Here is a 15,779-nt window from a genome sequence, read left to right on the forward strand (position 1 = left end):
TCAGTGCAGACCCTCCCCTCTCCTTCTTCATTCCTAGCCACGAAAACAAAACAATCTCTCCTCTCCTGGACCATCCAAGTGCCATCCAGTGGTAAAGGCAGCCTCCCCCACGACTCGCCTGTGACATCACTTGGGACTACATCATGCTTTTCCTGAGCCGTACGTCAGATCATGACATTTCCAGGAAGAAGGGAGCCTGCTTTGATTCATTAGTTGTGTTACGGTTGGGCCAGAAGTCCCCTATCAGGCTCCAGGGTTCCATCGTGCGGCTGCGCAACTTGATTTTGGTTTAGGGCTGCTATTATACGTCAGGGTAAAATATGATGGGGCTGGAAAACACCATTCCAACAACACTGACAGAGTCCACACGCACTGTGTGCTTCTACTGAGAAGATCAAGGTGTAAGTTCAAGCCATTCAATGGAAACCTAGCTAGGAGTTTTCCCCTCTAGTGTCACCAGAGTAGCTCTGATACATCGGGCTGCTGAAAGCATTACTTTTCCTCTCGCTTACACCTGCTTCCCAGTTGCTGCTGTGGCTACCAAATCAAGGCCAAGGTTGTCAAAACCCCAGTTAGATTAATTAACAAAATAAAACTATTTAGAAGCTGTCCCAATACGCAGCACTACGCATGTTGTTGTTAAATTCCTTCAATTATCCCATGTGCATATCTAATATGTGTGTCTCTTTGATTCTGTATTAAGTTTCAGAAAAACGAGGGCTGCAGACTGATTCCTTAAAATAGATACAAAGAATTTTTTTTAAGAGTAACATATTATTCATTTCTAGGATTAATTATCACAGGCAAATGATCTGGTCAAATCCTCGAAACATTTATATAAACAAAGCCAGCATCTGGGATTGAGTTGGATCAAAGTTTAAAAGGGCTAAACCACCATCCTAACTCACCAAACTGACCAAGACCAGGGATAAGAAGAAGGGTTTTCCCTCTATGTTAGGAAACTGCTTGGTAACTTGCATTACTGAGAGCATACGTCTTGATCTGAAATCTGGAACAACCCGCCCTTGCCAATGGCAGGAAGAGAAGGAGTTTGGTCAGCCATTGATTATTTCTAGTGTAAGAAACCCAAAGTTGTGAGCAGGACAAAGAAAACATCTACCAAGGGTTCCAGTAGTTCATCTCCCGCACCTTCCTGTATTATGCACAGTAGCATTTACAGGTCTCAGCCAAAAATGGGGCACCATTGTATTAAGCACTATAGCTGGGTGAAAAATTTCCAATGAATAGTGAAAACAAATTTATGCATTTGGGTCAAATTTGGGGAATAGTTTCAGACCCCAAAATTGATTTCTTTCCCCCATGAAAGATCAAAATGCTTCATTTTGACCATTTCAAAACAACATTTTGACTTTTCAAAACTGTTAGAAATTAGGCTAATTTTTTAAACCAAGACAACAGGTAAAAAGCAGCCCAAAATTACTCAAAACAAATCAATAAAAATCATTTGGGGTCAAACTGAATGAATTGTTTTCTCCAGCTCCTTTGGGGGAAAAAGTCGATTATTCGCTTAGTTCTCCTACGTTCTATTCAAGCACACTGTCCTTGTCACAAAGCACTGGCAATCTAAACAAAAGACACAGGGTGGGAAAAAGGAACCCTTCACCACTGGACTGATGAGGTACTGAAGCATGGAGAAATTAAGTGATTTGCCCAAGGTCACTCTGGCAGTCTCCAGCAGAGTTCCTGGCTCCCAGTCCTGTGACTTATCCACAGGGCCATTTCTTCTTTGTAATTGATCAAGAAAAGTAAAGGAGACTCAACAGCGCTGGTTGGAAATGTGTTTTCATTGGAAAGCGGAACTTGAGGATTCGCTTTGGCTTTTGAAGTGTTCTGTGTATTTTAGGCATTTCCAGGGGCTCTATGTGGATTTGCAAGTCCTCTTTACAGCCTTGCAGCACACCAGCCAAGATGAGATTGTAAGCTCTTTGGGGCCAGAGACCATTTTTACTATTAGTACAGCACCTAGCACGATGGGGCATGGCTCCCAGATGCTACCCCAATAATAATTATTAATAATGCTGCCTGAAAGAGTTGCTTACCTGCTGGAGGTTGACCTCTGCATTCAGTATCTCATCCACAGCAAACAATGGCACGGAAACATTTTGGTGGAGAAACTCTGAGAAGGTCTCGTTGTCAACCAGGAAATCCCGAAGTTTCAAACCTGTCAGGCGAGACATAAGCATCACTCGAGTTTTGTTTAGTGCAACAAGTCCAAAAAGGAGAAAGAATGGGAGCTCTTCACACTGCAGCAAAACGCGGTGGGGGCAAGGGGAAGGGATAACACCACAAGGAAACAAGCGCTGTGCCGAAGTGCTCTAAAACACAGCAGCATGCCGCGTGGCGTTGGGCCTGCCATGGTTTTACACCAAGAACAGAATCTTTGACAACCACCTCCCTCCCGTACCTTCGCCAACACCTGATTTGTGGGATTTAATTCCCTGCCACCAGGGCGCTCAATGGTTTAGAATACGCTGCTCTGCAGCGATGGGGAAATACACTCCAGCGCAGAAGGCCAGGCACAAATGGGTTAGGACTTCACTTAAGCTCTACTTTAAAGGCTTCAGCAGGACTGACCTGCTGGGCAAGGCCAGTAGGAGATTCACTAAATCTTACGGAAAAACGTTTGACTATTAATTAAGATGGATGCTCATCATCATCATTGTTATCCATCGTAAAAGATTTCTAGGCCAAGCACAGACAAGGGTGCCTGGATTCAGACATTACCAAATGAAATGAAGAGTAGCAGGTTTAAAACAAGCCAAAGTAAGTACAGACCAAGTCAACCTGTTGGACTCTTTGCCAGAAAACGTTCTGAAGGCCCAGACAAAAGTTTAAAAAAACCTAGCTAAATTCTGGTCCATCGGTGGCTGTCAGCCAGGATGGGCAGGGAGAGTGTCCCTAGCCTTTGTTTGCCATCAGGGATATGGGAATGGGCAACGGGGGATGGATCACTTGGTGATTCTGTTCTGCTCATTCCCTCTGGGGAACGTGGCTTTGGCCACTGTTGGAAGCAGGATAGTGGTTGACATGGACCTTTGGTCTGACCCAGCCTGGCCGGACGTGACCGGCTGCAGAGGAGATGCACAGGCATAGGCCAAACCGATTAGGCAGAGAAGCAGATGCTTTTTCTACCCAAGGAAGAGCAGAGGCACAAAACAGTTGACAGCTGATGGCAACACGGGAGAAAAACCCACGTGCCGAGCCCCAGTGCTGGCATTCCGTCCCAGCTGTTCTGCTCGCCCTGTGGCGAGCAGCAGCCCTTGTGGCACGGGGCTCTCGTACTTGTTTTAACAAGCCGGGCTGCTTACAAGCAGCACGCTGGGCGCGTCTGAGAAGGCACAGGACTAGGCCTGCTGCAAATCTCGACAGCCCTGGGAGGGGATGGGGAGCCAGCCAGGGGAGCCACATGCCCCCAGAACACGGCGTCCCACCCTCTCCGCTTTTCTTTTGTGCGGCTCCGTCTCGACTTGGCAGGCTCCCAGTCTGGCAGAAGAACAAGGAGGAGCGAGAAGGGGAAGAAAAGCAACCTTCCCCCGCGCTCCTCGCAGCACGAGCGCGCCGGGGTTACTGTCGGGCGTTGCTCTCTTTCCTGCATCTCTGGTGACACGTTCCCTGTAGCCTTTTTGTTCTACATGAAAAAATCATCGCCGCCGCCAGCTGGGCTGGGGGAAGCCAGAGGGGAGGTTACTTCAGGATGAAAGCTCTGTTCCCAGCTCCCAGGCAAGGATGATTTAATAACCTGCCCATGGATCACACTGAGGGGGAAAAAAATCCCAAACAGGCTCATGCAAACCAACAGGCCTAGACAGCGCCTGCCGCGGCGGAAAAGATTCAGAGGGCTGGATCCTTAGCCAGGGGAAATCAGCCACGTGCAGCGATTCACACCAGGCGAAGGCTTTGCCCCCCAAATCACTCAGGCCTGGTCTACACATCAGCTTTAAAATGCCGCCGCAGCAGCGCGGTACGCCGAAAGGGGGGCCACGGCCGGAGCGGTGGGAGAGAGCTCTCCCAGCGCTCCATGTAAACGAGGGATGGAAAATCCCGTTTAACCAGGTAGCTGGTTAAATGTTACAATTAACCAGGATCCAGCGGGCAGGGGCTGCTGCAGTCCTGATGAGCCGGCTGCGCTGTGGGCTGCTCTGGCCAGGCCAGCCTGAGCCTGCTGTAGACGGGGCTGGTCCAGCCAGGCTGGGCCCACCTCACCGTCACATTGGGTGTGTGTGGCAGGACTGCTCCAGTTCAGCCGGGCCACTGGTCATTGGGTTACATCCCTACCATAAACCACCTCCACAAGGGGAGTTACTAACCGTGCGCCCAGCAGTTCCCAGCGCCGTATCCTCGTTCACACTGATGCTTTACCACGCTGTAACTTGCTGTGCTTGGGGGCAGGGGCTGGTTTCACACCCCAAGACAGAAAGTTACAGTGCTGGAAAATGTCAGGTGTAGATTTAGCCTCAGATCCATAAAACTCCTTCCTCCTGATTTCTGACTACTTCCTCACTGCTCAAGAATTCCTCTGTGTGTTTACTCTGTGTGTTTTTACGTCTGACACAGCAGCACGTAAAGACCAGACATTTGCAAGCTTTTTCATTTAGCCCAGTTCTAAACACAATCTACTTTTCTAGTTGTTCTCAAAAGGTATCACAACTCATGGAAATCTTTTAATACATTTTTATGGAACATGTCTCTGGCTCTTCCTGTATTTCCTCCTCTGGAAACAGAATCTTTGTTAGGAAATGTTCTCTTCAGTTTATCTCACTCCAAGCGCTAGACAACTACGGGAAAGCAACTTGCATTTTACCATAGAATGTAAGGAAGCTACTTGAGATTCCCACTGGCCTGTCTGTAAAGATGATGCGGACTGCGAAGGAATCTTGCTTTCTTGTTTTAAAAAAATCAGTAGCATAATCAATGTCCCTCGGGTGTTCTTTTCCCTCATTGTGGCTAGCAAATTCAAGAGTGCGCAGTACTGTAGCCAGCTGAAATTCCCATGGCAGGATATTCCTACATTTGTTTTCACCCCAGAAAGTCAAAAGTTTTTCACCAAATGGAAAAGTCTGCATTTTTTTTTTGATTCAGAAATGTCAAAACATTTTGTTTCAGGTTGGTGCCACCTTAATCTTAGTCCCACAAGCAGCCGTGCCGACATGCCTGAGGTCCCAAAGAAAGCCTGTGTAGAGCAGTCTCAGCTCCCCCATCTCTTGACCCCAAGTCCTGTACCTGAACCAACGCTCTCTTTTCGTGAGCTCCTCCTGCCGCTGGTCCTGCTTCCATCAGAAGAGACCGGGCCCGCCACAGAGTCCCCGCTCCTCAAATCATGGCCCATGCAGCGACTTGCTCTGGAAGCCACTCAGAGAGCTGCCTGAACTCCAGCACAGGAGCCTACGGGTATGTCTACACTGCAGACCTGACAGCAGCACAGCTATCCCAGTGCAGCTGCGCCGCTGTAAGATCTCCCACGGGGCCACTCTACGCCAACGAGACAGAACTCTCCCTTCGACACAAATAATCTGCCCCCAACAAGTGGGGAAGCTGACGCGCTCCTCTCAGTGTAACTTATGTCATGGCGGGGGGGGGGGGGGGGAGGGGTTCTCACACACCTCTTAGCAACAGCAATTATACCACCAAAGGTGCTAATGCAAACACAGCCTTACAGGCTTCCCTTTCGAAGCAACCATCAATGCAAGTATAACCCAGGCGATGCAAACAATGCAAGACTGTTTAGTTCAAAACTGCCCTGATGCCCGCAAACCGCACAGACAGTCACAGCTCCTGAAATCGGGAACAAGAAACACATTGAATAACGGGAGCGCTTGAAGAGGGAGGCCCCCCGCTGGAATTACAGTGTCATCACCAAAATGCCCCCCTTCTTCACACACAGGTGGGATGAGCATGTCTGGGATACTCAGAGCAAAGCGCACGACGCACAGATGACTCCTTCGTGCATCTCCTGTCACGCATGGCAGGACAATATTCAAATACGGTGCGATTTAATGTATTAACCAGCCAGGATGGTTCTGCTAGGTTATTAACTCAGTATAATCAATAGATGCAAGAACAACACTTGGTCAGTCATTTTGCCATGCAAATGAGTGAACAAGAATGCACGCGAAACAATGAATTCACACGGCAGTGGCTCGTTTGGGTAATGCTGACGGCTAATTTGGCTCCTGAACCCCTGAGGCCTGATCTACGTCCCACTGACATGCAGAGCCCACTCCCTTGGGCCTGCCGGTCACTCCCAGTCCAGGACCATGGTACTGCTTGTGTTACCAACCAACTGGGCAGCAGCGCAGGCCTTTCTGGTGGGAATGTAATAAATCCATTAATAGCACCAGCTGAGCCCTACCGGGCAAACTTACTCTAGGCTTGGGGGTAAGCGCAGCTGAGATAAAGCAATCGAGTGCCACTGAAGTCAAAACAGCTTTGCTGATTTACACCAGCGGAGAAGTAGGGATGATAATGGTTAAGGGTGAGGCTTACCAGTTATAGTTAACCAGTGGGGCCTGCCTCAGTTAACTGGTTAACAAGTTAAACAATGTTTAACTGGTTAACTCATTCAACAGGATTTTACATCCCTACTAAGGAGCTGACCCAACATCTCCTCTCCGGACTGTCCAGCCAGCTTTGCTTTTCCATTCCCACTCTATCCCACCCCAAGGCCTGGATCCTGCAAGGCGCTGTGAGCGAGCTCCAGATGGGCAGCTAGCTCCCTGCTGCTCTTGGTTAATTAAAACACCGGTAGATAACAAGGCAGCCAGTGTGTCCACGCGCAGAGACTGCATCTGCGGCAATTCCTGAGATTCTCCTTCTGGGGCATCCGAGTCAGAAAATAACTGTGTATCTTCTGCCCTGCCTTTGTGTTGCCTGGCCTTTCCATTTCCCCCAGCCCTGCTGCTCCTTCCCCTTGCTCCTGAAGTGCACGCAGCGGCCACTAACAGAAGAGAGATTGCGTTGCCATAAAAACAGCATTAAGGCATCCCTGTGAGATCAAGGGGCCACATGGGCTATGGAACCTTTTCCGTCACTCTGGACCATGGGCAGATTCTTGTCAGTGTCTGCAGAGCAGCTTCAGGACTGTTCTCACGTATCTCGGGCTGCCCATGGCTGGAAGGAGCTGCTCCAACAGCAGGGAGCAAACCAACCAAGTGCATTGGCACAGCGCCCCATCCTTCTGGGTCCCTGCCCTGCCCCACTTTCCGCCCCAGGAAGGTCTCTCTCCCCACAGCTGCCCCTTGCGTTGCACCAATACAGCGACAACATCAGCGGTCTGATGCACCTGGGCTTGGCCAGGCGAGCTGCCTCTCCTCGCACAGCTCCCCAGCACAGCAAAGGAACATGTCTGTATAGTCAGTACCGCTTCAGCATCCCACCGGAGGGCCCCAGGGCAAGCCGGCCCGCAAAGTATTACCAGCTCCATTATACAGATGGGAAAACAGAGACACTAACGTTCATGAAACGGCCTGGCAGATAATTCAGCCTAGTGGGATGTGGCATACAAGTGGGATACAGGAGGCACTGCGTTCTCAGCCTGGGTCGTCTACTGATTTCCTGAGCCAGTCTCTTCGCCTCAGTTTCCCTGCTGATACAATGGAGGTAATATCCCCTTTGGTGAAACCTGTCCATCAGACAGCCAAGAACCCCTGCTCCTTCCATCCGCCCCCGCAAGACTAAAAGAGGGAAAAGAGACCCGAAACAAACCTAAACCTACCCCAGTCAGAGTTCTTTTATCGAGAAAAGACAGAACAGCCAGAGCATCCACGAAGTCTGAGACTTCACGAAGGCCAGTCTATTTTTTGAGGAAGGCATTTAGGTCCTACAGTGACGGGCAGCGACATGAAACTCTGGGGCAGGCTTGTAAATTGTCAGATTGAAGACTAGATTTCAGGGCCTTCAAGCTCTCAGCAACTCTTCCTTACCCCTGAGGAAACCACATCTGTTTACGCTACTAACAAACCCTTTTGATCAGCTGGGAAATTTTCATCTGCCCTTGTTCTAGTCCCTTGATTTTGGCCACAAAGCAGGCTGGAGTGACACATAAGCCTCCTTTAAGGGCTCATTTTGCTTTATATTTGTTCCTCACTGCAGACGGCATCCTTCCCTCGTGCGGGTGGTATAGCTCTCACAGCTCAATCTCCTCCTAGCCAAGGCCGACAGGTGCGAACACAGTCACAGGAACGGGTTACACAACGTTACCTTGATTCGCTGACAGGAAACTGAGCAACTCTGCAAGCCTGTGGTGCAAGACCTGTTAGCATAACACTGTGCGGTTTGCCTCTCACTACAGACATCCCTACCCCACAGGCCGGAGGAAAGTTGAGGTGCAAGGCCATCTCCTCTGCAGCCCCCGGAGCACGTTCCATCACCAGCACAGAGGAACGCACCTTCAGACGTGGTCAAATGCTGGGGCTGAACAGAACTGGAGCGGCAGAGAGACCATAATCACACGAATAGGCTCGCACAAGGCGGGTGCCCTGGGAGGAAGGAAGGCTCTTTCTGCCCGCTGAGCTCACTTTCCAGGAATTCCCCAAAGTATTATTTCTGCCAGGCCCAGTGGGAGACTTCGGTCTCCCAGGCCAGGGTGCTTTTTATGTGAAGCAAAGAGACGGATCGGAAGCACCGCTCCACGTGGTTTACGAGGTGAACACGCACGTGCTGCACCAGAGCCAACTGCAAACGTTGACGGAGGCTAAGAGCACGTCTCCCATCCTTTCCCATTCAGCTGTCTTGCTAACGGGGCAAGACGGCTGCTTTAAATGCTGCGCCACGTGCATGTGTGGAGAGCAATTATTCTGAAAGCGAGCACTAGCATACAACGGGCTAGAATCCTCAAATAATAGGAACAGCCGCTGCTTGGCTGGCTTCAATAGGGCAACACCAATGTATACCTGTTGAGAACCTGACATGCAGCCACCAGATTTACCCATATAAACACATTATTTTTTTCCTGCTGGTAGTACCTTGAGTCCCCAGTTGCTATCAAGGCCCTGTTGTGCTAGGCACTGTATATACATATAGTCACAGACAGTCCCTGCCCCGAACAGCTTACAAAGGGCAAAAGGGGAAATAGAAGCAAAGAGAGATTAAGTGATTTGCCCAAGGTCACTCAGCAGCGCAGTGGCAGAGCTGGGATTCGAACCAAGGTCTGCAGAACTTCAATTCCCACCCTACTAGAGAACATTCTCCTTCTTCAGATACTGCACGAAAGCAGACACACACATTTTCTATTATTTTTTCTTCACCCATGGACCATCTGTGATTAGTACGAAGAAGAATAAAACATGGTTTGCCAAATGGAGACTAAAACAAAAAAATATATATTTTCAAGCTGCTAATAGCATAGTCCACATGATGTTTTTTTTTCTAATTAGGCTTATGTACTGGAAAGTAAGAGAGGGCAAGAGAGTTTGTGTGTTGGGAAGGGGGTGTTAATAATTACAGCTCAAGCCCCAGTGGGTGGGAAATTTCAACCAAAATGAAAACACCCCACCATTTTTTTTAAATTTTGGTTGAAAAGAGATTGCATGTCTTACCCTACAGCCAGCCCCACCCACACAACCACATCCGAAATTTCCTTACTCAGTTGAAGCCAAATGCAACATTCAGTGAATTACCCGATTTCTACATTTCAAGATTTTAGGGGCTAAAAGTTACCAGAAACAAAGCCAGAAATCCAAATAAAGCCTGACGAGAGAAAATAACTGCATACTGAAGATAACCATATGCATATAATTTTGATTACACAATACCAGTGTGTAATAAACTCCATGGACACGTTTATACATAAAGTGCAAGATAACAGGAAAGCACTAAAGCTCTATTGTTTACTTAGTACAATTTCTACCTCTCAGTTCCAGATAGAGTCTGTACTTACAGATAAGGCTCCAGCAGGTACTAAAGCAAAGTCACACAGGGCTTTCAGAAACACCCCCAGCAGCGTCCTAGGCAGGCAAATACTAGTTATATGGACTCTATCATCAGATCTGGGAAATGCTTGTTTTCTCTGTTATTATGGCTATCTCCAAGCAGAACCGTGCCCTTAAGTTACAGGATTTTGTTGCCTGCTGGAATAACACTGTTATGTATTTTAAGTGCTATCATTTAAAAAAAACAAAAACTATCCGTTTTCCCGGGCATGGGGCCAAGCAGTAAGTTGGCAGTGCAGAACATACTGAAGAAGAGAACAGAAATGCCAGCCAATACTGGCGAGCAATATTTCGCTTAAGAGTCTCCTCTCTGTTAACTCACACATGCTGGGTGCTAGCCCTTGGGGGGCCTAAGCAGGAATATTTTTGCTTCTCTCCCACTTGTACAATGTTTACTATTAATTAATTAATAGGGGGACCCTTTGAGCTGTTTGGGAAGTTCAGATCTGAACTATGACTCGACCAGGACACAAGCACTGTACACGTTGTACCGTGCCACCCTGTGCCATGCCGGCAAGTTCCGTCGCTGATTGCGATCGCGTAATTGCGCTGTTAAAGAAAACAGATGCTTTGAACGTTCAGGGCCAGCCTGACCCCTGGACCGCTCCTGGGGCAGGAAAGAGTCTTAACGCTTCGCCAGGGCCTTGGTATCCAAGCGCAGAGAGAATTTCCTACACAAACTATACCGCGGACTGGAAAAAGGCCAGGGGAAAGCGGAAGTGAATTCCAGGCAAAGGGACACAATCTTGGCATGGGAGAAAGGGAAGTCAGAGTAGGAGAAAGCAGGTGGAGTCAAAGGACAGGTCGAAACACTACAGTGGGTCGTGGAATGTCAGGCACCGAGTGCGGAATGTCAGGCACCGAGTGCGGAATGTCAGGCACCGAGTCACCGGGGTGATTCCAATTCTCCTCATTGTGGCCACATAGCTGCTCTAAGGGGCCGCACAGCAGGAGACAGGGAGGGAGTGGGTGGGAACTGGGGAGAGGGGCAAGATGGGGCTTGCAGGGCTACTATGGCCCTCTCCCCTGGCTTGGGGAGCCAGAGCCCCTTCCCCTGAAGCTACTGCGGGCAGAAAGAGAGGGGAGGCCTTTCCCTGGAGCTCTGTGCTGCCTGCAGGCAGGGAGAGAGCTCCCCCCACCAAACTAGCTGCTGCCCACAGGAAGAGGGCTAAGGTGTGTGTGTGTGTTTGTGGGGGGGGAGGGGGGAGTCAGCCTGCCCACATCCCAAACTTCTCATCCCTGGTTCCATCCCAAAAACCCACAACCCTAACCACTGGCTTCAGCCACGTAGCCCCCAGCTCTGTGCAGGAGCTGGCCCCTGGCTCTGGCCATGCAGGCTCACACACACCATCACCCCTCAGGCCTCCTCTGCCCCCCTTCCACACACCCCAGCTGGGCTTAACCTGTCCCAGGGCTTGCGGAGAAAAGTTAACGTGGCAGCATCACTTTTCCCACAGACTGACTTGCTAGAGGGGCGGCGGCGACCAGCGATACTTGCACATTTGTCACTATCACTTATCGCTGCCTCCCAGCCTCTCAGCCTGCTGTGCCGGGGGATACGAAGGACTGCACCCACGTCTCTTTCCACCGTATTATTTGCATTATGGAGTCCACAAAGACAACCCTAAATAAATAAATGACAAGTATGTGTATGTGTAGTTGTTTTTCTTAAAGTTAACTATTTGAGTCAAAAGGGTCAGTGCATCACCCAGCAAGAGCAGCTAGCAACCCTCCAAGGCCACCCAAACTTCCGTTGTGAGACTCCGCGATCGGCACAGAGCGAGGCTGAGTCAGTGTCCGCGGAAGCCAATGCAAAGGCTCCCTCTAATCAGAGTGGGTAGGAGGGGCGCTACTCTTTCCAAGGCATCCGCAGCAGGAGTGTGTGTTTCTGATTTTGTTTTAATGTAAAAATAGAAACATCGTGGAGTTTACACATTTTCAGTGTTCTGGCACTCTAGAAACCGACTCCGACATTCCTAAGTGCAGCTGCCGGGGCACATAGAGGTCTGGGTAATTAACACCATTGCTCCTATTAAAACTATGTGGCAACCCTTCTTGCACTTGTAAACAAAAAAATAGGAACCAGTACACCCAGTGTATCAAAGTCAACAATTTAATCATGAGTGAAACTTGTACTCCGGTTGTAAGCTTTTCAGGGCAGAGTTTGTACTGTGCACAGCGGAGGGTCTTAATTTTGCTTAGAGCCTCTGGGCATTACTGTAACACATAATGCACTATTTACATCATTATTTTTGTTCCTGGATGGTCATCTATTTCGTAAGCCTAAGCACTGGAGTGCCAAGAAGTTATTGTGTGCGCACGTGTATAGGGGTGGGAGGTTTCTTTTTTAAAAACCAAAGAAATATTAAGCATTAGAAACATTTGGGAAAACGTCTAACCAGCCAAAGGATAGAACATCTCACTGCTTTCACTGCTCAGAAGGGGTGTCGTTCTGTTGTCTTTTCAGGTCTTAGGGAGTCCCCTCTAGTTTATCATTTTTTCACTTCCTTGTACACCTTTTCACTCAGTGCATTCCTGGGTTGCCACAGCCGAACCAAGCGGTGAACTCAGTCCCTCCATCCCCATATCAAGTATGGAAATTGTAGCACGGGGATATGGGCTACTTTGCTATGCTGAGAAAGCAGACAGACAAAACAGAGATAGAAATGTAGCCGTGTTAGTCTGGGGTAGTTGAAGCAAAATGCAGGACAATGTAGCACTTTAAAGACTAACAAGATGGTTTATTAGATGATGAGCTTTCGTGGGCCAGACCCACTTCCTCAGATCAAATAGTGGAAGAAAGTAGTCACAACCATATATACCAAAGGATACAATTAAAAAAAATGAACAAATAGGGGGTGGGAAGGGGGAGGAAGGAAGGTAAGTGTCTGTGAATTGCTGATATTAAAGGTAGGGAGAGTGGGATGTTTGTGAGTTAATGGTATTACAGGTGATAATTGGGGAAACTGTCTTGGTAATGGGTGAGAAAGTTCAAAGTCTTGTTAAGTCCTTGTTGGCAAGTGTCGAATTTTAACATGAATGACAGTTCAGAGGATTCCCTTTCAAGTGCAGATGTAAAAGGTCTTTGTAGCAGAATGCAGGTGGCTAAGTCATTTAGAGAGTGTCCTTTCTGGTTAAAGTGGCAAGAAACTGTTTTCTCTTTGTGATCTTGTCTGATATCTGTTTTGTGGGCATTAATCCTTTGGCGAAGTGTCTGAGAGATTTGTCCAATGTACATAGCAGACGGACACTTTCGGCACATGATAGCATAGATTATATTTCTGGATGCGCAGGAATATGTGTTCTTGATCTTATAACTCACTTGGTTAGGTCCAATAATGGTATCAGCAGAATGAATATGTGTCCACAAACATCCCACTCTCCCTACCTTTAATATCAGCAATTCACAGACACTTACCTTCCTTCCTCCCCCTTCCCACCCCCTATTTGTTCATTTTTTTTAATTGTATCCTTTGGTATATATGGTTGTGACTACTTTCTTCCACTATTTGATCTGAGGAAGTGGGTCTGGCCCACGAAAGCTCATCATCTAATAAACCATCTTGTTAGTCTCTAAAGTGCTACATAGTCCTGCATTTTGCTTCAGACAAAACAGAGTGAGCAGTCTCTACTACCGACTCACCGCTTGCCCCTTTTGCAATTTTGCATTCAAATTTACTTGGCCAATTTTTATTCCGTGGCTGTAAAACTGGCCTGATGAGACAAAGGTTGGGGTGTCCCACCCTGCTGCAGTCTGGAGTTTGGGGGCCTGCAGAACTGTGCACGGTTGGGCGGAAGGGGCTGCCAGGTGGAGGTTCTATGCGCAAGTTGCCAGTTTGCCTCCTGAGCTAGTGGATTTTAGGCTCACCTTTGCTCTCGACAGGAGGATCAGTTGTCATGGACTGTGGAAGGAATCATGGCCAGCCCATCCGTTAGCCCGTGGGTCACCACAAAGCATGACCTCTGCAACCAGTGGGTGGCAGACGGAGAAAAGCGAGACGCTAGAAACACCTCCCCACTTCCAAAACCAATCAACAGCTGCTCTTTGGGGCGGTGCTGAGAACAGAAGGTTGCAATGTCGGCCTCGGGAGATCTGGCTTCACTTTGGCTATGTCTAGACTGGCATGATTTTCTGCAAATGCTTTTAATGGAAATTTTTTTCCGTTAAAAGCATTTGCGGAAAAGAGTGTCTAGAATGGCATGGACGCTTTTCCGCAAAAGCACTTTTTGCGGAAAAGCATCCGTGCCAATCTAGACGCGGTTTTGCACAAGAAAGCCCTGACTGCCATTTTCGCCATCGGGGCTTTTTTGCGCAAAACAGTTTTTAGCTGTCGACACCGGCCCTCTTGTGCAAAAACATTTCCGGAAAAGGGCTTTTGCCCAAATGGGAACGTCAAAGCATTTGCACAAGAAGCACTGATTTCGGACAGTAGAACATCAGTGCTTTTGCGCAAAATCAAGCGGCCAGTGTAAACACCTGGCAAGTTTTTGGGGAAAACCTTGCCAGTCTAGACACAGGCTTTGTGTCTCTGTCCGTCTCCCAGCATGCCTGAGGGCGAGCCACTTCCTGTGGCTATGCTGTCGTTCTTCCCTTATAAAATGAAAAGAACATTTTCCTTGTCTAGTGGTGTGTTAAGTGCTTTTGGTTAGGGTTTGTCTAGGTGTACGAACAGCACCTCACACAACAGGGCAGGAAAGGCCTTCACACATTACTAAGTAATGTTAAACAAGAATTACACTTATTCCTTATGGAAAGGGGATGGCAAGGCTTTATGGGCAGGCCCTGCCTGGCAAGCCGCAGAGCACGCTGGTAGCCTGAGGCTTACATCCATCTCGGGGGGGGGATTTGCTTGGCTCTGTCAGTTTCATCGCCTTGCAGCTTTTCTTGTGCAAGAACGGAACAGATTCCGCAGTGAAAAAGCAGAGTGTCATTCAGGTGCTCCCAGAACATGGTAGCCAGGAGCTGACGGAGATCTTCCCTATCAACCCTTCCCAGTCATTTAAAACGATGTTGCTGTTTGGAACCGCATTGTCAGTTCTTTAGGGCAGCCACTGCAAACTGCGCTGTGTGGGTGGCACATTGGCTGCTGGGCCATGCTCCTGGCATGGTGATCGCTCAGGTCTTTGACTCTTGCTCTCTGGCCCTAGTGTCTGGCTTAATGTCCCAGTGCGGAAGAGCTGGCTCTGTGAGATACATCAGCCGTAGGAGGGAGGGGCAGAAGCCCTGGCATTGGGCAGGGGGAATGTTTTGCTTCATGTTTTTGTTTTTGGTACGAAAGGCTGGATGGTGCCGCAGGACCTGTTAGCTCGCAACTGGCGCTTACGGCACTCGAAAGCCTTCGGGGCAGTTACCCTTGGCAACGAGAGGATGCATCTCTGCCAAGAGCTTCGTCCGGGACGTGACAGACAGCTGGGCTCGCTGCTGTGGACCATGCTCGTTTCTCCCTGCGCACGCACGTCAGCGGAGAGAATGCCACGGGAACGGCTGTTTCCCTAACGTCTGGAGAACGGGCCCCACCCTGCCAAATGCTGAGCACCCTCCGTTCCCCGAGGCCATGAGGCGCTCCGGCCGCTGCGTGGCTCACCGTGGGGACTCAGCGCCTTGTAGGTTGGGTGCTGAGGCGCGAGGCTGTAGCGGGGACAGCCCTGGTGCTGCAAGGGACTCATGGACAGGGCTGGCATTTAGACACAAGCAGGCCCACTTCAGGGATGCTCCTCCCCCCCACTCCCTAAGCACGTGCTTCCGCTGAACGGACCCACAGTGCTTAATGACAGGCCTCGGGTGCAAGAGGGCCGCGGAGCCGACAGCTCGGGCAAGATGGGGGCGAGAGG

General features: G+C 49.2%; 1 protein-coding gene across 3 annotated transcripts in view; it reads right to left on the bottom strand.

Annotated features, from left to right (window-relative positions):
* Positions 1–15,779, bottom strand: part of ABCA1 (ATP binding cassette subfamily A member 1) — a 121,683-nt gene that overhangs the window by 62,189 nt on the left and 43,715 nt on the right. For all 3 annotated transcript variants that reach the window (XR_012904577.2, XM_075931352.2, XM_075931353.2), the window contains exon 6: positions 2,061–2,182. Coding sequence is in view for 2 of the 3 variants with exons in the window: in XM_075931352.2 (XP_075787467.2) it covers positions 2,061–2,182 (122 nt within the window). In the remaining variant the exon portion in view is untranslated. The remainder of the gene's footprint in view (positions 1–2,060; positions 2,183–15,779) is intronic.

The sequence above is a fragment of the Pelodiscus sinensis genome, chromosome 6 (genome assembly GCF_052426305.1).
Source record: "Pelodiscus sinensis isolate ZL-2025 chromosome 6, ASM5242630v1, whole genome shotgun sequence".
Lineage (NCBI taxonomy): Eukaryota > Metazoa > Chordata > Testudines > Trionychidae > Pelodiscus > Pelodiscus sinensis.